At 56.4% G+C, this 24557-nt stretch overlaps 1 protein-coding gene across 1 annotated transcript in view; it reads left to right on the top strand.

Annotated features, from left to right (window-relative positions):
- The first annotated feature begins 3350 nt into the window (after positions 1 to 3350).
- DAP (death associated protein) overlaps positions 3351 to 24557 on the top strand; it is a 29189-nt gene continuing 7982 nt past the window's right edge. Inside the window, exons 1-2 of the mRNA XM_075540864.1 lie at positions 3351 to 3522; positions 15957 to 16047. Coding sequence (XP_075396979.1) covers positions 3468 to 3522; positions 15957 to 16047 — 146 coding nt within the window. The 5' untranslated portion in view covers positions 3351 to 3467. The remainder of the gene's footprint in view (positions 3523 to 15956; positions 16048 to 24557) is intronic.

The raw sequence follows: 24557 nt of genomic DNA, 5'->3' as shown, positions 1-24557 counted from the left end.
GTGTCCATAATTGCCCCTCCCCTTTGTAAATATAAGTCAGCTCATTTCGATGGGAAGCCAAGGGCAGGTGGGTGGGGGCAGCCAACCCTGTGTTTTGAGCGCATGGAGTGCAGAGGGTTGCCACTTTGGAGAGTCCCAGGCAGCATAGTCTGTACCCCCCTCTGAAGCCCCACACCACCAGCTCCACTGCTCCCCCAGAAGTCTCCTGCTGCCCTGTGTCAGGCCGGGTGGTCTAGAGAAACCGGGCCGGTGACACTCATCCACTGAGAAGAAAGCACTTTACATCGAGAAGGCAGCTCAGCCCAGTCCACCTCAAGTCCCTGGGTGTGGTGCCAGCTGGAACCCTCTTCAGTCTCATGTCACTGCTGGCTAAGGACACAGAAAGGCAAAGTGAGAAGCCGGAAGATCTCAGGCCAGTGGTGCAGACCTGTGTGGAGCCATGGTCCATGGAAACATGGCAGGGGGTTGAGAGCTCTCAAAATTGGGTAGGTGCAGAGTCCCAGCAAGCAGGAAAGCAAAAAGACAGAGAAAAGGGTGGGGGAGCTTGTGTCTCTCCTATAAAAAGGCCACACCACCCAGGAGGCATCATCAGTCTGTGGCCTGATTGACAGGTTGGCCTCCACCCCTACACACGGGCAAGGGGTCACAAAATCTAACTGCCACCTGCCCCAAAGACGTGCCCTATGCCATTGATCCCGAGATGCGTTTGCTCACCAGGTGCACCTTTCTGGACCACTCAAGGGGGACAAATGGGAGTCCCTGTGTGATGAAAACAGTGAATAGGCACACGTGCTAATTGAAAGGCTGGAGGTTTGAATGTACCTAGAGGTGCCTCAGCAGAAAGGGCTGGCAGTCTATGTCCCCAACACCAGCCATTTAAAAGTTCAGTTCTCCTCAGACACCCAGGCGGGTCACTATGGGGTGGAGCCAACTGGGAAGCAACTGGTTAAGGGGGGAACATGCTGCCAATTCAACCATGGGGCGATGTCTCTTTTCACCTGGAGTGGTGGGTTTATACTCCTTAGAAGCCATTCTAAGGAGCTCTGGCCACCCAGTGGTTATGGACCACGGCGATCCAAAACCAGCAGCTCCAAGGGAGAAACACAAGGCTTTCCACTCCTGTAAAGGGACACAATCTCGCAAACCCACAGGGGCGGTTCTACTCTGTCCTATAGGCTCTGTGAGTTGGAATCAACTCAACGGCAGGGAGTGAGATGGCACAGTGGGTTATGCATTGAGTTGCTAACTGCAAGATGAGGCTTCCTGTCCCCATGAGGATATACAGCCTTGGGCATCCAAAGGGTCAGTTCTCTGCCCCACAGGTCGCCACGAGCTGGAATCGGCTCCACGGCAGCGGGTCAATGGTTTGGAAGCTGCTTGAAGATTAAGACCCCAGTTTTTAATCCTACGGCTCTTGCGCACAACATAAAGCAGCCCAGGTGGAGTTGAGGGTTAGAAGCTGTACTGCTAAGCACAGGTCTGTGGTTCGAACCCACAGAGCGACCACAGGGAGAAAGGATGAGGCTTTTAGCTCCTGTGAAGGTGTAAAGTCTCAGGCACCCACGGGGGCAGTTCGACTCTGTCCTGTAGGCTCGCTGTGAGTCAGAATTGACTCGGTGGCAGTGGGTTTATTGGTTGGGCATAGGCAGAGCTTCCTCAGTCCATATCCCAGCATCTGTGGCTTTCTTGCTCAGGGTAGGTGAGGCAGTGTTTGTGGAAGAAAACCCACATCAGGGTTTTTTCGGCTGCTGCTGACACCTGCCTGCAGGCTCAGCATCCGGCTAACAACTAACCTGCACAGAGAAGTGCCTCTCAGGTCACCCTCTCTACGCCTACGCGATGGGCTGGACAGGGCTGTGTTACACTTGGGGAGGTGGGGGGAAGGGGCGGGGATAGGAGTCTGAAGTTCAGTCCAAAGGTCAGGGGTGGAGGGACGGCAGGCTTGCAGAGAGTTGCCAGCCTGCCTGAGGTCCTCTCAGGAAAGTGAAGATGGTGGAGTGGACCAGTGCTAAGTCCCGGGGTACCCACAAGCTGAAGGGACAGGCAGTGAGCAACAGAAGAACTGAGGAGCTAGCAAGGCAGGGATGTCCCACATCTTCATGGGGACATGACAGCTGGGCTAAGTGACCAGACGTCCCGATTTTTAACAATTTTTCCCGCGACCCATGGCGTTTTTAAAAAGTCCCGATTTTTGGAAAGAATGCATAACAAGCTAGGGTATACGGTTTTCGGCTGCCGTGTGGCTATTTCGCCAGGATATGAGTTTTATCAATGGTGTCCCGCTTTACTAATGTTAAAACAAGTAGAATGAGTGGGAAAGTGACTAGTGGTTTGGTCAGAGGCCAGGAGTGGCCTTGCCAAAGGGTGTTCCTGAGGCCGGAGTCAGCCTTGTGGGGTAGACGGCGCCAGAGAGTTTGGGCCAGGTTGACAGGGGTGGGAGGGGTGCATTTCCCAGACATTTCGGAGCAGTTTTCTTGTCTGAGGTACAAAGAGGTGGCCGTGACAGACATTTTAAGGACACTTCCCTGTGAATCCAGCAGGTGTGGTTGATGTTGCAGAAGAGGACCACGTGACTGTGCTTGGAAAGGGAGGGGTGTGATCCAGCAAGCCATCTCAAGGGAATCAGGCAGAGACCCACACCTGTCCAGGTACACAGCGCTGCCTTGGTAGCCAGGGAGAAAATTACCCTGCATACCTACCTCTAACAAGCTGTGCCCCCTCCAAAGACTCAAATGCCATGGGATTGATTCTGACTCTTGACGACCCCATAGGGCAGGGGAGAGCTGCCATTGTGTGTCTCTTTACGGGAGTAGAAAGCCTCGTCTTCCTCCCTCCCTGGTTTCGAACTGCCAACCTTTTAGTCAGCAGCCCAGCTCCTCTGTGAACCTCCCTGCTTGCTCCCATCTGGGGCCTCGTTTCAACATTAAATGAGGGCCTGCAGTGGAAGATGGTTAATGGCATGTTACAGCGGGTCCCCCCTGGGACCCGGCAGTTCCAAGGTGCCTCCCCACTCTGGGGATACCACCGATGTCCTATGAGGAGCTGGTGGAGTCTGTCCCCGCCCCGGGCCTCAGACTGGGACCTTTGTAGTCTGCCACAAGTCCCCCGCCAGCCCCGCCCCCCTAGCTGCCACGCCAACCGCAGAGCGCCCGCCCCATCCTCCCGCCTCCTGCCCGCCTGCACACCACTTCCAACGTGGCGCTGCCGACTGCGCATGCTCGCCCTCAGGGTGCCGGGATCGGCGGGGCGGGGCGGGGCGGGGCCTGGCTTAGTGACGCCATCACGCACGTCCGGGGCGGGCTGGCGGGGCGGGGTCGGACCGGACCTCTGCGCCACGTCGGCTCTGGGGCCGGGGGCGTGGCTGGCCCGCCGCTGCCGTGGGGGCCCACCCGCTCAGTCCCGCCAGTCGCCGCCGCCGCCGCCACTGCCGCCGCCACCATCGCCTTGATCGTTCCAGCCCGCGCGCCATGTCTTCGCCTCCCGAAGGGAAGCAGGAGACGAAAGCTGGACACCCACCAGCCGGTACCTAACTCGTTCCTCTCTCTCTCCTCGCGCGGTCTTGCTGCCCCGCCGCCCCGCCGACCCAAGGGCGAGCTCGAACCTTGGACCCCGGGCCCGAGCGCGGGGGAACTCCACAGGGAGGCCCGGCTCCCGATCGGTCCAGTCCCGGGCCCTAGTGCCCCGTGGAGACCGGGATCTGTCCGGTGTGGGAAGGATTGCCGCCAGGCCCATGCCCACCCGAGACCGTTTCCTAGAACCCGGGAAAGAGCCCACCGTGCCCGAGATGAGAGGGGCGCGCAGAAGCCCAGCGGCTCAACTTTAAGCAAGCACACACCTGGTGGGGGAGGGCTCCGTGCTCCCTGACAAGTACATATGCAGACGTAAAACGAGCAAACAGAAACGTTTTGAGTATCCTAGGCCCATCACAAGGAGCTCTGGTGCGTAGTGGTTACGAGTTGGGATGCTAACCTTAGGGTACCACGGTTTGGAACCACCAGCCGCCCCGCGAACGAAAGAGGAGGCTTCCCACTGCTTTTACACGCTGCAAAACCGGCGGCGACACTTACACCGTGCCCCTTATGGTCACTGTGAGTCAGCATTGACTACAAGGCAGGGAATTTTGGGGGCCCAGTACATTTCATGTTGACACAAGATCTCCTAAAAATGTGTTTCTCTCTTCTCCCCTTTAAAAAAAATCATTAGTTCCTCAGTAGGAGGGCGTATGCCTGCCCACTTTCTTTCATATCCACCTTTGGGGCCAAGTGGTTTATCCCAGCAAGTGCCAAACTTCTGAGACAAGGAAGTGAAAGCCAGAGAGAGCCATCTTTCTTAGAAAAACTGAATCTTAGCAACTTTCACGCCCCAGCACCTGTTGGGTCCTCTCTCAGCTGTGCAAGCTGCCTATTTACTGTCTCCTGGCCCCTTTTGAGTGGCAAGGCAGCCATATGGAAGGACAGCTGGCCAGAGAGACAGCTGGGCCCCAGGAGCCAAGTCTCCTCATGGTGGGGGTTGCCTGCAGGCAGGGGTCTGTTTGCAGTGCACACCCGGGCCTCCAGCGAGAGAAACCGGGCGTTGATGTGTTTGTCACAGGGAAGCCGACCGCCATCCACTTGATTCCAATTGGTAGACCCATCCTGTGTGGGGCAGAGGGGGAACTGCCCCATAGGGTTCCCAGTCCTAACAGAATCAGACTACCACACCTTTTACCCTCCCATCTGCTGGTGGGTTTGAACTGCTAACCTGGTGGTTAGCAGCCAAGTGCTTCCCCCACCGTGCCAGCAGGGGGCTCCTGAGTTGCGGTTCCGTTTCACTCCGTGTGTACCCCCTCCCTACAGTCTCATCCCCTGTTCTTTGACAGCTTAGTGGAAACAAGTCCTAAAGTACCCACTACTCTGGTGAAGAGTTGCCCGAGGTCATGAAAACCCATAGAGCCAGCCCCACCTTGTCCTGCCGGGTTGCCGTGAGTCAGAGTCGCCTCGATGGCAGTGAGTTTGGTTTTTCGGCCCGTTCAGCTGGGAGCCCTGATGACGGGCTGTGTTACATGTTGGGCTGCTCACCACAAGGTCAGCAGTTGGAAACCAGCAGCTGCTCGCGAGGAGGATGAGACTTTCCACCCCCATAAAGCATTCCAGTCTCAGAAACACTCAGGGGCCCTGAGTTCTCGATAGGGTCCGGGCACTGTGATGGTGTCGGTGAGTCAGTGCAAAGGGATTTCTTTCCTGCTGGAGCAGCCCCCCCCCCCCCCCGGGGTAGCTGCAGAAGGGCCAGGCAGCACACCATTATGTCCACTCCTGGCGGTGCTGCGTGCCTCCGGGACCAGGTGCCCACAGACACCCCCCCCCCCCCCGCTGTCCCCAGAGTCATGTGTGGCTTTCTGGTGGAGATTAGAAGAGATCCATTCAGAGTCAGTGATTACTCTCGGGACAGGTGAGTCCAAGCAGAGCCGGTCTTCGCTGAGAAGGAGTGGGCCTTCGTGCCTTGGATACTAAGAAGGCTGTGCATGCCTGAGGAGCGGAAGCTGCCCTTTGGGGCTGGTGCCTCGGTAAACTTGGGTTTGAAGTCTTGGAGCATGGCATGGGACTTCTGAGCTGCAAGGTCCTGTGAAATGCCGGGGTTTGTGCCAGGTGGTCTTCTTGTGTGACACACCCCTCTCCCAGGTAGGCCTACAAGTGAATGCCCCCAGGTGATTTAGCACATCATTTTAGCCTTTGGGAGTCCTGAATGGGAGGGAGGAGCAAGCCATTAACCGGCCAGATGCTTAAGGAAAGTTTGGTGGTTTGAGCCCACTGACAGGTGCCTCAGAAGAAAGGCTTGGCGATCTCCTCTGGGAAAATCCAACCCACATTTACTGTCCTCCAGTCAGTGTCAACCCACAGCGACCCATGACCCCAACAACAGGGTAAACCTGCCCCTGTGTGTTTCCATGGCTGTACCTCTTTGCAGGAGGTGAAAGCCCCGTCATTCTCTCAAGGAGCAGTTGGTGGTTTCAAACTGCTGGCCTGGCGGTTAACAGTCCAACATGTACCCTCTGTACCCGCCACCAGGACTCCATTTGTTGAAAACTCTGTGAAGTGCCAGTCTGAGTAGACTGCTGCTGCCACTGGGCTGGAATCAGGACCCCGACAGCTGACTGGTGTTAGCCTGGGCGCCCGCCTTACGGGCAGTGGGAGTTAGCAGCCATTGGCCCCTGCATGGGACCAGGCCTGTTGCCTCTGCAGATCTGGAGAGCAGTGCACCCATGTGCCCACTCTGCAGTGACCCACTACGGCCATCACCTCCCCACTAAATCCATGTCACTGGCCCGGCCCCTCCATTTACCGGAAAGCCAACCCAAGCTTGGGTCGCAGAAACGCTCATAAGTGCGCAGTGTCCTTACTTGGGTGCTCCCGATTTTACGGGGGGCTTCTCTGAATGGGCCCCAGTGGGGCCGCAGTTACAGCGCTGGGCTGCACTCTGCAGAAAGAGGGCGCTCTGCTTCTGAAACCCTCTGGGGCAGTTCTGTTTACCCTGTGGGCTCAGTGACCCCTGCCAGGTAAAAGTTAAAATTGGCTTGACCTTGGTGGGTTTTCCCAGTTTCGTTGAAAAGTGCGAAGGGACTTCCAGAAGTCCATGGGAAATACCATTGCCTTTGGGCTCCATTTTTTCCCACCAACTGTTGGGCCACCTGCCTCCCTCCCCCGTTTCTTTAAGAAAGATTCAGGTGATAAAATAAAATTGGTTGGATTTTGTTGAATTAAAATGAGACCATGATGCCTCATCTTTTTTCTGATACTTGAGAACAGTTCAGCTCTCTGCCCTGTTAACCAGCAGTTTCATAAATGGGGGCTGGGAGCCCCAATAGGTTGGGGATGCTGACCGTTCCCAAGACCCTGCCCAGCAGGCAGGCTTTCATGTGACGGGGCACGCATCTGTCTTCATCATGTCGGCCGTCCAGGAGAGCTTGCAGGCCTCCCCCTAGTCACTGTCGCCGACCAAGGACGCAGAGAACAGGGCTGCCCAGTTTGGAGTGGGGGTGGGAAGGTGTTCCCAAGTGATCACGGCCTCCAGGCCGATGACCTGCAGGACTTCTCTCACCTCTGGTCTTGTGTAAACTCCAGTCCCTGTCACCTCTGGTCCCTGTCACTTCTGTTCGTGTCCTGAGCTGCCGTAACAAATCGTGACGCATGGGGTGGCTGGGCCTGATGGAGACCTTGCTCGGTTCTGGTGACTGTAGCCCAGCTCTGGGGTCAGCAGGACTAGCCTCTCCGTGGGCTCTCTGTGAGGGGTCTGCCCCAGGCCTTCCTCGGAGCTGCTTGCTGCCCTTGCGTCCCATCACGTGTTGTACTGTTTTTTGTCTGGCATGGGTCACGAGCAAGGAACAAGGTGTCAGCAACTCCCCCTTGCAGCGAGTGCCCTGCCATGTGGCACCTGGGCCCCAAGGAGGTCAGAGGCCTGGGGCATTCGGCTCGTATCCTCATCTGCCAATGGCACAAACGTCCTCCTCAAAGGGCCGAGGGCAGGTGCTGCCGGACAGAAGGCCCTTTGTTCCGAGCGCACTTTGTTTTCTGAAGAAGCACTGGTGAGCTGTGGCCTTGGCATTGAGCTGCTAACTGAAAGGCCATCGGCTCAAACCTACCAGCCACTCTGAGGGAGAAAACTGAGGCAGTGTGCTCCCGTAGGCTTATAGTCTTGGATCGCTCTGAGTCAGAATCAGTCAGCGTGCTTCCCTTCCCTGACTTAGGTGTCACAGTACGAGCACTCGCCCGCAGCCTGTGAGTGATGTCACTCTAGGGCTGATGGCACTCAGGGTCCTGGAAAGCCATGGGTGGTGGGCCTAAGGGGCAGCCTGCCTGCACAGAGCCCGCTCTCCCACCTGCTGGCGCACTCCCACCTGTGCCTCCATAGCTACCGCTTGCTTGCTGAGAGCAAAGCAAGCTTGAACCACTCACTGAGGAAGCTCGGAGACTACAGGCTTCAGCATCAAGAAAACAAAGCCCGCGTGACTGGACAATAGAGAACATCGTGGCCAGCACTGGAAAGAGCAGGCTGTCGCGGCTTTTAGCTGACTCAAGGCTGCAGCCGATGGCCATGGCAGCAGAGTCAGAACAGCACATGGTGTATTGTCCTGGGCTGCTGCAGACCTTGGCGCAGCGGTGTTCAACCTTCCTCAGGCTGCGACCCTTTCATCCAGTTCCTCATGTTGTAGTGACCTTCTCAACCATAACGTTATTCTCATTGCTACTTCATAACTGGCATTTTGCTACTGTGATGAATCGGGTGACCCCTGTGAAAGGGCCGTTCGACCCCCACAGGTTGAGCGCTGCTGCCTTGGGGTGTTAAAGATAAAGGTGTCTCCTTGAGGGCTAAGGTGCTCCTTAGCCCAGCACGGTCTTCCCGACTGCCTCATGCCTGGAAACGTTGGACGTTGAACAAGGAAGGCTGTAGAAGAATTGGGGCAGCTGCGAGAATGGTGGTGCTGGAGAAGAATATTCAGAGTACGGGGACCGCCAAAAGAGCACACAAATCTGTCCTGGATGGAGCACAGCCAGAATGCTCCTTAGAGGTGACGATGGGGAGGCTTCACCTGCGGTGCTGTGGCAGTTAGAGTTTGTGTCCCTCGACCCTGTGTGAAGATAAGGGCGGAGTCCAACCTGTCAGGTCACAGCCTGATGATGCTCCCTGACCCTCCCTCACCTTCCTCCTCGCTGGGACCCTGGAAGCTGACCCCTGCTGTCTTCCTGGTGACCTCCCAGCCTGGGCCTCCCTGCACCACCCTTCCCGTCTGCATCACAGACCTGCAGCTACATGAGTCTAAAGAGGGCTCCTGACTAGCATTGGATGCATGGACTTCAGTTGGACTAGGCTGGGATGTCTTCCTGATATGAAATTACTTCTTGATAGAAAGTTCTTCTTGTGTGGTCCCATGAGGTTTTGTTTCTCTAGACAAGGCAGCCTAACAGAGGTACTCTGGACGTGTTATCAGGAGAGACCAGTACCTGGAAAGGACATCAGCTTGCTTGAGGAGAGGGGCAGCGACAAAGAGGACCCTAGATAAGATGGATTCACAGAGCCTGCCACAGTGGGCTCAGATAGCATAAGGACCGTCCGTGGTGAGGGTGGCACGGGACCAGGCAGTGTTTCCTTCTGTTGTCCGTAGGGTCGCTGTGAGTCAGAACCAACTCAACCTTGCTTAACAACTTGTTAAGCTTCACGTACCCCTGGGAGGAAAGGGCATTGTCACCGTCTCGGCACAGGTAGAGGGCAGGGCACCGATAGGGCACTTCAGCTCTTTGCCCATCTAGATACACACAAGGCAAGCCTGAGGTGGGATCTGGTGGCTGGGCGCCGGCCCCTGCCCCTGCCCTCTGCTGGCACTTCCTCTGAGAAGGGGCCTGGTGCTCTTGCCGGGGGAAGCTCTGCTCTGAATGTTGGAGCACGTGCAGCTCCTGAGGTTGGACCTGGAGCCCCTCCCAGAGGCACCTCGGAAGAAAGACCTGGCCATCTAATTCTGAAAGGAGCTTTGAGGCCCTGTGGGACCCAGGTCTGCAAGAATCTGTTTGGTTCCCTACCCCACCTCCCATCCCCAGTGTGTCTTATCAAAATGCCAAGATCTGTGTGCAAGACGCCCTGCCGCCTGCTTGTGCAGCAGGAAGCGTTGAGAGCGAGTGAGGAAACCGCCTGAAAGGTGCTGTCGCGTTTCACCGGCAGCATTGCAAGTAGAAATGGACCTGTCTCCAGCCCTGAGTTATTACTGTCATCGACAGTGTTTATTGCCATGTTAATCACCAAACCAACTGTGAGGTATTAATGAAGCTGATTGTTTTTATGAAGGAAAGGAAATGGCAGCGTGAATGCCAAGTGACGTGGCAAAGGCAGCCCGCTGGTCCCCGGGAGGGAGGGAAGGGCAGGAGCATCTCACAGGTCACCTTGACATTGGTCAGCACCACCATTGGCCCTCGGTCGTGCAGGTCATTTCATTGCTGGTCTGTGCACAGAACTCACCTGCAAGTGATCATTTGAAAACATTATTTAGTTTCTGCAGCAAGCATCAACACAGGTTGAAAGGATTCAGAGGGGGTGAGGGGGTAGGTGTGTGTGTGTGTGTGTGTGTGTGTGTGTGTGTGTGTGTGTGTGTGTGTGTGTGTGTGTGTGTAAGAGAGAGAGAACTGAGTGAAAGTTTATGGAGCAGATCCATGTTCCCTTTAACATTCCATACCCACTTTGTTTCATCTAATTGACTGCGGTCCCCACAGTCAAACTAACTGACCTCTCCCCCTCGGGAGGAAAGACCAATCGAAGGCTAATGGTAACAGCCCACTGGATTCACGGACCACACAAACAGCAGTCTCCACAAGCCTGAGACCAGAAGACCTGGATGGTGCCCAGCTCCCCTGCCAACTGCTCTGAAAGGTTCCCCTCCCCAGGTCCTGGGCAGAGTGGGAGAGGATAAACAGGCCTGGGTTTACTGGTCATCTCAAGATGGGGGAACGGAGAGATGGTGGTGCCCTTCACCCTTCAGCTCGGGAATTGAGCTCAGGCTCAGTCGTTTCTGAGCAGGCACTTCACCCTCCTCTGATTGGGCTGGGAGAGATGGAGGAGCCCCTGGGTGGGAGAAACGGCAGATGTACCTGGCTGCTCACTGAGAGTGGCGGTTTGAGTCCACCCAGAGACGCTCCAATGCCTGCCTGGTGACCTTTTCCTGGAAAGCCTGCCTCCTCTGTGACCTTGGGCTGCACGTTTCCACTGTGTCCCACATGAGGCGGCCACTCGGGGGATTGCCACCAGGTGGAGTTGATTGACAGGCAACCAAAGGCCATTTTAATGACTCAGCAGGGCGGGTCTTCCAGGCTCCTCTCTGCGGACAACATTCCAAACTCTTATCTGGTGGGAAACATCCTCGCCTTACTACTGGTGCGTTTATCATTTTCCATCTCCATTTCCCACAGCTCTGGGAGATCTCTTTCAGAAACAAAACAAAACCAACAAGCCTGAAAGTGCTGGATCTCGTGTGACTTTGTCAATCCAGCCTCCCAGTGAGAGCAACCCCGAGGGATCAGAAACACAGGTGGAACTCTTGCCCCAAACCTGCCCCAGGCGGGGGCTCCAGCCTAAAGCTGAGTGCTCAGGCCAGATGTTCCAGGAGAGGGTGGAGGAAAGAGGGCCAGCCCAGCAGTAGGTTGCCAGGATAGGCGGCTTCAGCCTGAGCTCGGGGTTCCTGGAGGATATGTGAATGCAGGCCTGCTCTTCTGTGGGCTGGGAGTGTGTATTTACAGCTTGGTCCGGAAACTTCTATTCTGAGAAGTCTGGCATCTCAAAGATTCTGGACACCCAGACTCCGGATCTGGCACAAGTATTCCCAGCCTCTCTCCCAGTGCCACTGTCTCCTCCTTTAGCCCTGGGGTCCCCAGATGAGGCCCTGCTGGAGACAGGATACTGCCCTCAGTCATCCAGCATCAGGACATAGCCAGCCTGGTCCCCTACATCCTCCCCTAACAGAGCAGCTGCAGGCTTTTACTTTGGGCCTCCATAGCCAAAGGTGTGGTGGACCGGACCACGTGGCCTGGAACTACTGACTCAAAACAACCCTGAAGCCCTGGGCTCAGTCTCTTGGATGTTTTCTGACCCCAAAGAAGGGAAATCCCACAGGCCAAGGAAAAAGGGAGCAGGGGATCCAAACGGGGAGCAAGAGCAGTAAGCAGACATTGCTTGGTGTCATCACAGCCACCCCATGTGGCAGAGGGACTGCCCACAGGGCGTTCACGCTGTGGTCTTTACGAGCCACCCACCACCAGCCTGGCCCCTCCACACTGTCCCACCAGGTCCCTAGCAAGCAGATGCACGTGTGAGACATGCATGGAAGCAGCTAAGGAGAGCAGAGACTCGGAAACATACAGGAAGAGAGTCTACCAGAAAAGGACCAGATGAATTTGAGGCGGGGCTTGGGGAGGAGCGACAAGGAGCAGACAATAGGAGCCCTGGTGGCAGCACCAGGTAAGCAGTGGGCTGCTAACAGGTTGTTGGTCCAAACTCACCAGCCGCTCCTCAGGCAAGTGGAGGCTGTCTGCTCCTGAAAAGACTTACAGCCTCAGAAACTCGTAGAGCATCACGATGAGTCAAAATTGACACCATGGCAGTAGGTTTGGGTGTTTAGAAATTAAAAAATGAATGAAATTGTTGAAATAAAAACCAAAAGCTAGGTACCATCCAGGCCGCCATAATTCGTCTGTGTACAACCTCCTTAGAGGCGAGAATGGCGGGACGTCATCTGACATGGTTTTGCCTGTTGTCAGGAGAGAGCAGTCTCTGGAGAAGGAGGTGGTGCTGGGGAAAGTGGAGGGGCCAGGAAACCAGAAGGCCTTCGAGGAGACGACCGATGGACCGAGGGAAGTGGAGGACCATTTCCTTGTGTGGCGCATCGATTGGGTTGGCGTGGATCCGGACCCCCTGATGGCACCTGGCAGCAGCAGCCCGCGTTGTCCTGGGTGGCGGCTGTACACCATACAGGCTGCTCTGAAAGCGGGCTCTGCGGAACTTGTTGTCTGAAACGGGGGCAGTTGGCCAAATAAGTGTGGGAACCTCTGATCTATCAGGAGCCATTCCGAGAGAGAAAGATGAGGCTTTCTAATCCTGTAAAAGAGCGAATCTCAAACCCACAGGGGCAGGAGTGCTTCAGGGTCCTACAGGGTCACTGGGAGTTGGCATCAACTCAATAGAAGTGCATTTAGTTTTCATTTTGTATGGGATCCAATTGACAACAGCAGCTGATGGGTTTGAACTGCCGGCCTTTGGTTTAGCAGCCTCATGCCCAATCCACGCCCTGAGCACTCAAAAGGTGGAGCGCATGGGCCTTTGTTTAGACCAGCACTGCATCCCTCCTTGAGATTCCAGAATGCAGATGCTGGGGTGGGTCTTCCTTGTAACACAGTATCAACAGTGTATCAGATTAAGCCACAGGGAGCTGCCCCTCCCACCCACTAAGACAGCTGAGCACAGGAAGGAGGTAAAACCCTCCTCCATTGCTGGTGGGGTTGTAATAGGGTGCAGCCCCAGTGGGAACCCGTGTACTGAAGCCTCTGGAATGACCAGATGGCCTAGCAGCCCTACCCCTAGATACCACAGAGAGCCGAAAACACAGACAAGAGCCCTGGGGAGCATAGTGGTTACACTTTGGGCCACTAACCTCGAGGTCTGAAGTTCAAAACCACCAGCTGCTCCACAGGAGAAAGACAGGGTTTTCTACTCCAGTAAAGAGTTACAGTCTCAACATTGGACAGTGGCAGGCATGACAAAATAATAAATTATCAAGGGTTCGTGAAGGAGGGAAGATGGGTTGGGTGCGGGGGGGGGGGGGGATGAGGAACTGATACCAAGGGCTCAAGTAAAAAGCAAATGTTTTGAGAATGATGATGGCAACAAATGTACAAATGTCCTTGACACAGATGGATGGATGGATTGTGATAAGAGTTGTAGGAGCCCCGAATAAAATGATTTCAAAACAAAAAAGAGTTACATTCTCAGAAACCCACAGGGGCAAGTACTGCCCTGACCTATTGGGTCACTGTGAGTTGTAATCGACTTGATAGCAGTATTTTGGGAGCTGACACAAAAGTATGTACGTGTTTGTCGTGCTGTTGGGCCTGTTTAGATTCATAGGGACCTCGTGTACCACAGAACAAACACCGCCTGCCCCCGTGCCATCTGCACAAGGGTTACAGCATCTGTGCCAATCCATCTTGTCAAGTGCCTTCCTCTTCTTCAGTGCCCCCCCCCCACTGTACCAACCATGATGTCCTCCAGAAACTGACCTCCTGATACCATGTCCACAGTGTGTGAGACAAAGTCTTGAAGGACGCTCTGGCTGTACTTCTAAGACAGATCCGATTGTGCTTCTGGCAGCCCGGGTTGCTTTCAGTAGTCTTCTCCAGCGCCATTGTTCAGGTGCATCCGTTCTTCCTCGGGCAGAATTCAGTGTCCAACTTCCACAGGTGTAGGAGGCAATGGAAAATACCATGGCTTGGGTCAGGTGCACCTGAGTCCTCAAAGTGACTTGGACTGGGGCTTCAAAAAATTCATGGAACAATTCTATCATCTTTTAACACTTTTCCCACAAACGTTCTAAAGCCCCCCCCCAGCTGTTCCCATGGGGGAAACATGGGGCTTTCTACTCCCCTGAAGTATTACAGCCTTAGAAACCCACAGAGACAGTTCTACCCTGACCAATAGGGTCAATATGGGTCAGAATCAACTCTCTGGCAGTGAGTGAGTGCTATAAAAATGTCCGTAGGAATAGTTCATAATACTCCACATAGAAATAGCCCACGTGTCCGTTAGCCAATGAGTGGACGGTGAATAAAGTGCCTGTATCCGCGCAGCAGGGTAGCCTGCGCTAAGAAGGACTGAAGCAGCAGAGTACCCTGCAGTTAGAAGGGCTGAAGGCCCAATCAGGCTACACCCATCTTGACTGAGCCTGACAGTCCTATTGAGGGCAAGAGGTCCCCAGTGGGTGATGGGTTTATATGAAAGACAGATTTTATAAGTGCACAGAGGCACGAAAAGGCCCTGAGTGGACAGAAAACCCAGAGATTGCTGGTTCAAACCCACCAAGCATCTCTTCAGAAGAAAAACCAAACTCACTGCCATCTAGTCCATGCCAACTTACAGTGACCCCTAGGGCAGGGTGGAGCTGCTCCTGTGGGGTTCCAGGATTGTAACTCTACGGGACTAGAAAGCCTCTTCTTTCTCATGAGAATTGGCAGGTGGTTTCAAAGTGCTGGCCTTGCAGTCAGCAGCCCCACTTGTAATGCAGCCCCAGGCCTCCTCCGAGGGAGCAAGGCCCTGGTGACGTGCCGCCTTCAAGGTGGCAGCGAAGCAGACCACATGGAGCGGTTCTCCTCTGTGACCCTGGCTTGCCAGGAGCGGGCAGCGGCAGCCCCTGCCCAGATGCAGGAAGTCGATGAATAGTGGTAGGTGTGGGCTTCCTCGTGGGGTGGTGGAAAACCCCTGTGATGTGGTACAGCGACAGGAGCATGCTCATGACCATGAACACTGCCTTTCAGACAGGCGAATTGTATAACGAACCTGTGGATTGTGTGTGTGTGTATCTGGTGGTGTGCATGATGTGTATGTGCATTATTGTGTGTGTGTTTCTGTGGGTGTGATATGTCTGTGTATGTATCTGTTGGTGTGTATGTGTGTATCTGTTGGCGTGCATGATGTGTGTGTGTGTGTGTAGTATCTCTTGGTGTGCATGATGTGTGTGTAGTATCTGTTGGCGTGCATGATGTGTGTAGTATCTCTGTTGGCGTGCATGATGTGTGTGTGTGTGTAGTATCTCTGTTGGCGTGCATGATGTGTGTGTGTGTGTAGTATCTGTTGGCATGCATGATGTGTGCGTGTCTGTATCTCAGTTGCTGTAGTCCTTATGCATCAGACTGCTGACCTTGGAAGCACCAGCGGCTTTCTGGAGAAGGACGAGGCTTTCTCTTCCCATAAACCGTGACAGCCTTAGAGACCCACAGGGGCAGTTCTGCCCTGCCCTCAAGGATGCTGTGAGTCAGAATCAACTCGATGGAAGTGGATTTAGCATCTCTGAGCGATCGTGATTAGTGGGGGCAGAATTAGTCACACCCACTCCAAGGAGCCCTGGGGGCACAGTGGTTACACTTCCCAAGTGGCAGGCAGCTCAAGCTCCACACAGGGATAGAGGCCTGGCTATTGCTTCCATGAAGACAGGGCCATGGACTCTCCAGCCAGTGCCCTTCGTGGGCAACCCTGTTGGTTCCCTGCAGACCTTAATGGAACCTGCCGAGCCTGTGTCTCTGGCCTGGTCACCGAATCACCATCACCAGCAGCTGTCCCCTCACATGCTGCTGCCCTTGCGTGGTCGGTGGTACAGCCCGGGGTCCTGGGCAGACAGACCCAGCCAAGCTGGTCCAGCTCCCACCGTGTTCACCCTCCCCCCTGTGTTCCCATTGCAGTGAGAGCGGGCGGCATGCGCATCGTGCAGAAACACCCACACACCGAAGGCCGGGAGAAGGACAAGGACGATCAGGAGTGGGAGAGTCCCAGGTGGGTGACCGTGGGATGCGGGGCAGTGTGGCCGAGCCCTGGCCTGGGCTCCGATGCCTGGCCCCTAGCTCACTTACTGAGGAGGGGATGGTGCCCAGGTGAGAAGAAAGGGTCCTGGAGCAGGCCCCTCACCCTGCCTGAACCCGATCGCCCCACAATCCTGCCATCTCCACCATCTTACACTCCACCTCATTCTTCCTTACTATCCCACAATGCTCCCCACACCCATCATCCCACAGTGCCTTCACCTCTCCCCACCATGCCTGCTGTTCTCCTCCTCCACCCTGCACCCCCTCTACCCTGCAGTCCCCCTCCCCTACACTGCTCACCCGCCATCATCCCACCAGCCCCTGGCCAGACCTGTCTCGGTCATTCTTCACCATGCAGGGCAGCTGCAGACAGGTTAGCAAATGGCCCCTGTCACCTGCTCCATGTCCCCAGGGTCACATGTGTCAGCTGTGTAACAGTAGGTACCAGTGGCTGTCAGCTTAGGTACGGACTGGCTCTGTATTGACACCTCTGAAAAGTGCCCTTGGGTCTCTGGGACTCCTGCGGACAGGTGGGCACCAGGCAGAACACTGCCTCGTGTCAGACGTGCCCACTCAACGAGGCACACAGGCCTTCCCCCAACCCGGGGCCTGGAGCAGCCCCTGCCGAGGGACAGCTTTAACGTCCAGTGTGATGAGGGGTGGAGTGCCCTGCCCATCCACCAATGAACCCTGTGACCCTGAGCGTGCAGCCCCTCACAGACACAGCCCCCTCACAGAGACACACACACACCCCCGCCGCCCCCTGGACTCCACTGCTCTGAGAACACAAGACCCGCACAGAGGCCCGCCAGAGCTCCGCCCCAGGAACACGTGTGTAAGGTTACGGTGCGCCCACTGGGCTGCCACATTTACCACATGACATCGTGACATGGGCAGTGGGGTGGTTCAGACCCGAGAGCCAGCTTATAGAAGGCATCAGGTTTGAAAGACTTCCCGAGTTGTTCTCGATGTCTGTCTTTTCAGGTTGCTCTTGGAACGCCACCTCCTGCACATCCCACATATGGAAACGGGGCTGTGCTCTTTAGAATCTAGAAATGGGGGCTTTGGGAGGGTCGCCACAACTTTCAGAGCAAGTCCTGGCAGTTCCCCTGTGTCAGCAGCCAGCACAGGCCCCTGGTCACCAGGCCGAACTGTGGGCCAGCGCTGCCAGCACTGAGGCCCAGCCGGCAGGATGGTTTCCTGGTTTGGCTGCTGACCAGGTGGCTGGAGGTTTGAGTCTCCCAAACTGTCAGCCCTCGAATACCCATTGTACCCACTTCTGCCATGTGGGCCGCCCACTGTCATCTGTCCACACCCTCCTGCCCTCATGGGGTAAAGCTTAAGAACCTACATTCTTTTCATGCCCATCAAACCCGGATTTATGACAAAGCACTGTGGTCAGAAGTCAGTGTTGCCTCTAGAGACCTGCTTGGGAAGCTCTTGGCTTCCAGAGACTTCTTCAGCTCAGCATGGTGGGCCCAGGGGCCTGAGGGCCATATATCCTTCAGGGGAAGCTGGAGCTTCCAGGGGTACTTCCAGGGGAAGCTCCATGTCCAGTGTCCCCAAAGGATGGCAGGGGCGGGGAAGAAGTTAATGATGGCCGTGTCAGTCCCCCCAGCCTGAAAGAGAGGCCGCACCTCTGAAAGAGGATCAATTTAAACAAGCTCTCACGGCACCTGGCACCCCCGACTTTAGTGTCTCGTTCACCTCAGAAATATGTTCCCAATGTAAACTACACAGATGCACAGGCAAGCCCTGCCCCGTCCCAGCCACCCAGCAGGGTAGAGTAGAAGTGGCCCAGTGTGTGCCAGGCCTTGGTCTCCCAGGGCCTAGTCTGTCTGTCTGTCTTTGTCCTTTAGAACTAGTGACTGGGAGCAGGGAGGGCAGGGCAGGCTGATGCACCCAGCCAGGTTGTGGCCCCAGGTCCCCGTGGGTGTGTGTTGCGGGCCCCGGACCTCCACTCTCTGCTGCGGTGGGTGGACAGCTGGCCGGCCCTCACAGCGGGAGCTCCTGCTGGGTGCTGCCAGGGTGAGCCCTCGGGGAACCTGCATCAGCCCTCCCGGGGCTCAGCAGGGCCAGGACAACAGCACACATGCAGCCAGCAGGCACTCCTGGACACAGGACCGCCCCTGGTGTGGGCCAATGGAGCTGCCCCAAGGGAATTTCTTGACTAGGACCCTTGTGGGAGGAACCCGGGGATGCTGAGGGGCAGGCATTCGGCTGCTGACCCCAAGCTCAGCCTGTTAAGCCCATCAGCTGCTTGGTGGGAGAGCGAGGTCAAGCCCCAGCCTGGGAAACCCCACACGGCGTCACCTGCCCTGAGTGTGAGTCGGCTCCGTGGCTGTGGCACTTGGCTTGGTGGGAGCTGGCCTTCAGGCCTTTCTTCTGCAGCACCCTGGGTGGGCTCCAGCGCTGCCTTCGGGGCAGGAGCCAGGAACAATCTCGGTGTTCATTTTCACATCGTCATGTTGTCAGTCCGACTCACAGCCACTGCGTAGGACAGTCCCGCCCGAGCCTGCCTCACGATGGGTGTTAGATTTGAGTCCATGGTTGCAGCCTCTGCCCATCCGTCTATCCGTCCGTCTCCTCACTGGCCCTCTGCTTGGCCACGGCTGCATCCACCATATGGTCCTCACTCATGCTCAGCATCGGGCCTGCCCGTGTTGACCGGTGCGGCTTGGCGACACTCCGGTTTTACAGTGGTTGATGGAATCCTCACCCATCTCAGGGTTCTCCCCAGACTTCAGCGACACAGAAAGGTGTGTGACTTTCCCAACGTCACACAGCCAATGGTCTGCAGAGCCAGCCTTTCGGTGGCTGTGGTGGGGCCCAGCGGCCTCGGCCTCCCCTCAGAAGGTGACAGCTGCTGCCTGTGGTGCCCTGCAAGTGTCAGCCAGGTGTGCTCCTTGGATCTCCGCCGTCACTGCTGGCCCCAGCCTGTTGTTGGTGCCCCTCTCAGAGGCCAGTGAGCCTGGCGATCCGAGGGCCAGCATCCTAGGGCTCAGGGCAAAGTCTGTTTGACCTTGGAGGCCAGGCCCTGCTTTGGGGACCTGCACCGGTGGCCAGTCCAGGTGTCTGATCAGACAAGCTGCCCCTGCAATGGCTTCACTCCTGGCCTTTCCAGAGTGTGCGTGTCCCTGCCTGCCACCCTCCACGCTCATTGAGTCACCCGCCCCACACACACAGTGCCTCCCACACTCTGTTCTGGATCAGATTGCGGTGACCCACAGGGTGGCCTTTGCTGATCTGGGGAGTGGACCACCTGGCCTTTCTTCCTAGTCTCTGCCCGGAAGCTCTGCCAAAGCCTATGCAGATGGGAATCTCCCAAGTAGGTGCAAGTTCTTCCACTGAGCTTCGGCTGCCCATGGGGGTACGATGATCACATAGCCCCCATGCCACTGGGGTCTGGGGCCGCTGTCCTTCACATCTGGAAGGGCATGCTGATTGGCAGCACGTCAGTATCCCTGTGGAACTGTCTGCTGGCTCTAGCGTCACCCTCCAAGTTCACGTAATTCCCGGGGCCTTCCTGCCTTCCTCTGGCCGTGCTCGCCCCACCAGGCAGGGCAACATGATGCTTCTTCCTCCGTGAACCCGATTCAGGTCCGATTCCAGAGAACACAAACAAGCGGAGCGGCCGCGGATGCCGTGCTTATATAACCGAGCCAGCGGCTCGTACAGCTCATTATCTTTCTCCAAATCGTTGTGTTCCTCTGACTCCCCATAATCTTGTAATTTTCCAGAGGTTTAGAAAGACATTCTTAAGCTGCTGAGTCGTGCTGAGAGGCTGCATGTTCAGAAAAACAGAGCGGCTGGAACTTGAGAGCAGGCTCTCCAGCTCTGTCCCCTGAAGTTCTGGTTCCCTAGGACCCGCCGTCGTGTTCCGAGAGCCACAGGCTTCCGTGGTCACCAGCTGGTCCCCTGAGCTGCTGTGGTGCACATCCTCGTCTTTCTCAGCAGTGACCTGGGTACAGAAGAAGCGCCTTGCCCTTGGCCTGGTGTCGCCTTTAGTCAGCGGAATGGCAGGCACCCCGGCCTGGTCCTATGAGTCAGAATGGTCGCCACGGCAGCGAGTTTGGCACCAGCTCTGGAGGCGTAGCTATTACTTACTGGGCTCCTAACCACGAGGTGGGGAGTTCGAAACCACCAGCTGCTCACGGGAGAAAGAAGGGCTTTCCATTCCCATAAATAGTTACAGTCTTGGAAACCCCCGGGGGCCGTTGCACCCTGCCCTGTGAGGTGGTTCTGAGGGGGAATCGACTCCCACTGCCAGGGAGGTTTTGCGTTTTGCATGACCTTTCTGAGTGGGGTGGGGACGGAGCAGAGTTCAGCACCAGGCATTGACTGAAGTCCCAGTCAGCCATGAGGGACAAGGGAGGTGATGGGAGGGAGGGTCAAAGGGGAACCCTCTGGGGGTTCGATGACCAGCGGGTCAAGTTTGGGACAGGACTGGAGAGAGGGCAGAGGGGAGGGCACTGAGTTAGGAACAGGCCTGTTGGCCATCTGACAGACCAGCAGAAGGGCTCACCTCTGCCCTTCTAAAAGCCACCTTGATCTTGCTTTCAGGCAGGAAGAATTCAGAAATCTCTAGAAACCTTCAGCGCCAGGTACGGAAGTGTGGGTGGACTCTCGGCACTGCACACTGGAAACCCCTTAGATTACGGTGAGATGACAGTCTCTCTCCAGCCAGAGAACCAAGCTCACTGCCACAGAGCCACTTCTGACTCACGACAACCCTACAGGACAGAGGAGAACTGGCCCTGGAGGTTTCCCAGGCTGTTGACTAGAGCAGAAAGCCTTTCTCCTGCAGAGCAGCTGGTGGTTCTGAACTGCTGACCTCGGGGATCACATCCCAACACATAACCACTATGCCACCAGGGCTCCACCACGTGGTTTTTATTTGGTGAGGGCACATTCTCTCCAGGTGTCTCTGTGGGAAGGCACATTGTCCCCAGGGGTCTCTGTGGGAGGAGGCCACAATCGGGGGCAGCTGCTGCCCTGAGTGCAAGGTGAATGGGCACAGCATTGGCATCAGCTTTGGGCATGGCTGACGGGAAAGACCATGTTCCCACCACGTCTAGGGGAGTTTTCCCCGTCTCCTGTGTGTGACACGCCCCTTGGGAATCCAGGTTTCTCAGGGACTTTGATTTCCTCTGTCCTGCGTAACAGGAGCACACCAGAGGTCATGTGACAGGCACATGACCTCAGGGTCCGGAGGCCAGCCCCTGCCTCTCTCTCCCCTGGCATCTGGTGGCCTGACCCTTCCTGCCACGGCAGCTGTTCCTGTCGAGCCCTCTTTCCACATCCGGTCTCTTCTCAGAAGGCACCGGGAGGGGCCCACAACTCCAATCCGACAGCTGACAACATCTGCAGAGAGAGACCCTGCCCCCCAACAAGGTCTCATCACGGGGACAGGGACAGGGGGAGGACTTCAACACAGCTTTAGTGGAGACACAGCTCAGTCTGTTACCCCCAACTCCCCTTAGCCTGTGAAAATTAAAGCCATGGCCGCACTCTGTCTCATAGGGGGACCCTGTAAGTGGTGTGGAGCTGCCCCTGGGGGTTTTCAGCCTGGGAGCTGTATCCACGCCCACTTCTGTCTCCTGCAGAGTGGATGGTGGATTCAAACCACTGACCTTTCAGGGAGCCCGCTGAGCACTTAACCACTGTACCACTAGGGTTCCTCAAAGCCCCCAGACCAAACCCACTGCCATCGGGTCTCTCGGCACTCACAGGAACCCTCTAGGACGGGCTGGAACTGCCCCTGTGAGTTTCTGACAATGAGGCAGGCCACTGCAGCGTCTCCTGTTGCAGCGGCAAGTGGCTTCAAACCACTGACCTTACACGCAGCTGCACAACATGTAATCACTGCACCAGCAGGGCTCCAGCTGTGAGCTGCAGTGGGGGGTGCTTCCGATTGTTTGGGACAGATGACAAGGAGGCATGTGAAGAGAGTGATTACGAGTTGGGTGCTGCTGCCCCATGCTTTGTCCTGTACTCCACCCCAGCTGCAGACTTGGGGAGGCCCCTCTCACCTGGCTCCTCTGTGCCGCCTCTACTCGCCTCTCTCCCTGTCCTGGACCCGTGCTCCGGAGGTGAGAGCAAGGCTGTTGCCATCATCAGCCACCACGCTGGCAACCTCACTTGGAAAGGTCAGCCGTGTCTCCAGAGGCTGGCCTGCCTGCCAGGGGTGAGGCAAGCCACTGCCCGCAGCGGGCCCGGCCCAGGCAGACTCATGGGCCCCCTTAGAACTGCACTCCGTTTCTGTGCCTTGCGAAGACGTGTCGCATTGATGACAGTTTATTTGCACTGTTGGGAAGAATTGCTTGGCACTGGTGGCAGGTCACTTGGAGGCTGAGCAGCCCCCAGTGCCCACTCCCCGCCCGTTTTATTGCTTTAGAAGAATTAATCCTGGGTCCCTCTCAGCCTCCTGCGTTTCCTTCCTTTCCATCTGTTTTGTTGTTTGGCGTTTGTTTGTGGTCACTTTTTCTCTTGACCCCTCCTTTGAGGATGACCAGATGCTGTTTTAACATGGAAAAGGCTGCCATTCTGTCCACCTGCCTGCCCTTGCCCCATGCCCGGAGACTCCCATGGCCCCTGTAACCACGGGCCAGCCGGCCGCTCTCCAGCTTACCTCAATGTAGCAGTTGATGAGAAAATACTTGTCACAAAAGACACACCGGCCACGCGGATAGCCCGCCGACGTTGATTGTACTTCCCATGCTGGACACCCACCCTCGCTGTCCTTGTTCAGTGTCCCCCAAACAGGAGTCCTCTCCCTTACCTCTCCTCCCTCTGGCAACCACTGGCCAACTCAGGCTCCTACATGCTTCTGCCTGGGACCGGCCATCAGCCCAGCTAAGCTCAGTGGCCCTGTGTGCTCAGCCAAGCCCGGCCCACCTGGTGCTGGGCAGTGAAGTTGCCACCTCTTGGCGGCCATGAGAAGTGCAGGCAGGAATGTTGGCAGACTGGCTTTCGTTTGCGTTCTAGCCCCTCCTTCGGGGCTCCAGGGGGTTGTCTGACAGAAAAAGCTGGTTCACTGCCATGGAGTAAGTCCTGGCCCCGCATAGCAACCCTGGAGGACAGGCTAGCACTGCCCCTGTGGGTTAGACAGGCCCGTCTGTCTCCTGAGAGGGCTGTCGGACTGGCTGGCTTTTCAGAGATAGATTGCTAGGTCTGACTTCCCACTCACCGCTGGGTAGACTTAAACATGCAGCCTTTTGAATGCTTAGCTGTCTGCAGCCCCCAGGACTGTGGGTTCCTAGAGACCTGGAAGCATTCTCCACTCCTGAACCAGAGTCAGATACATCCAGCCAGGCTCGCTGTCACAGCCACTGTCAGTGAGCCAAAGGCAAGACCCTCTGGCTGTGGGGAGGGACTGCCAACCTCAAGGTCAGCTGTTCAAGCCCACCAGCCACTCCAGGGAAATGAATGAGCTTCTACCCTGGGAAGAATCTAGGGTCTGCAGTCTGCTGATGGCTCTTGGGATCGGCGGCAATGCAACAGGCCCGGGTAGGACCCAGATCCCGCAGAAGTGAACGAGGTTCTCCACATCCTGGAGCTGGTTTCTGTAAGGGCAGCCTGAGGATCTCCAGCAGGTGGGTGCAAAGCAGTGGGTTCCCCACAGCCTGACCTCAGACAGCAGACACTTCCCAAAAGGTGGGCTCCAGCATCCTGAAGAGCCCAGATCAGAGGAAACTGCCTGAAATAAAGCACACAGTCCCTCCAGTGGCCAGAGAGGGCACTGCAGCAGCGGGTTGGCTATGAGTCAGACTCAACTCAGCAGTGGAGTGCGTTTGGTTTTTATAGATCTTATGGTGCCTTAGCACACATTTTAACACTGGATGTGGGCAGATGGTCAGTGACAGCACAGGCTCGGTGGAGGGCAGTGTTGGGCCCTCACCCTGAACACTCGTAGCTTGCTGGGCCTGGGTGTCTCTGGGCCTGGCCCTGCCGCGCACTGCTTCTCTGGAGACTTCCAGGGAAATACTGAGCTCACACCCCTGATCTCACCAGGAAGGGAGGTGTGCAGCCTGAGGGCCCCCTGCTGCTCTCCCATGGACTGTTTTCAAAGTGGCTGTTGGCAGCTGCGGAAGAAAGGGCCCAAGGCCCCGGACCCTCTCCTGGGAGCCAGGCTCCCCCAGAGCTCAGGGAAGCTGGCCTGGGCACCCTGCCCCTGCAGTAGCTCCTCCCTGTCTTGGCATCAGTCCATCCGTCCTCCGTGGGCTGCAGGGCTCAGCAGAATTGGTGAGCGGCCTCAGGACTTTTCTTCGGACCAGTCCCCTGGTGGTAGGACATCTCTTCAGTGCATCCAGAATCATCGCCATCAAAGCACTGCTGACTCACAGGGAGCAGACTGCCGCCACCTCCTCCCCAGGTCTGGACCACTGGCCGGCCTACCAGCAGCCAGTGCCCCTAAGAATGGGTGACCGTTTTGCTTGCATGGTTGGCCTTCTGGCCTTCACACTTTGCTGACCAGGTTGT

Source organism: Tenrec ecaudatus, chromosome 2 (genome assembly GCF_050624435.1).
Source record: "Tenrec ecaudatus isolate mTenEca1 chromosome 2, mTenEca1.hap1, whole genome shotgun sequence".
NCBI lineage: Eukaryota > Metazoa > Chordata > Mammalia > Afrosoricida > Tenrecidae > Tenrec > Tenrec ecaudatus.
The sequence above is the reverse complement of the archived record's forward strand: the minus strand, read 5'-3'. Positions and strand labels throughout refer to the sequence as shown.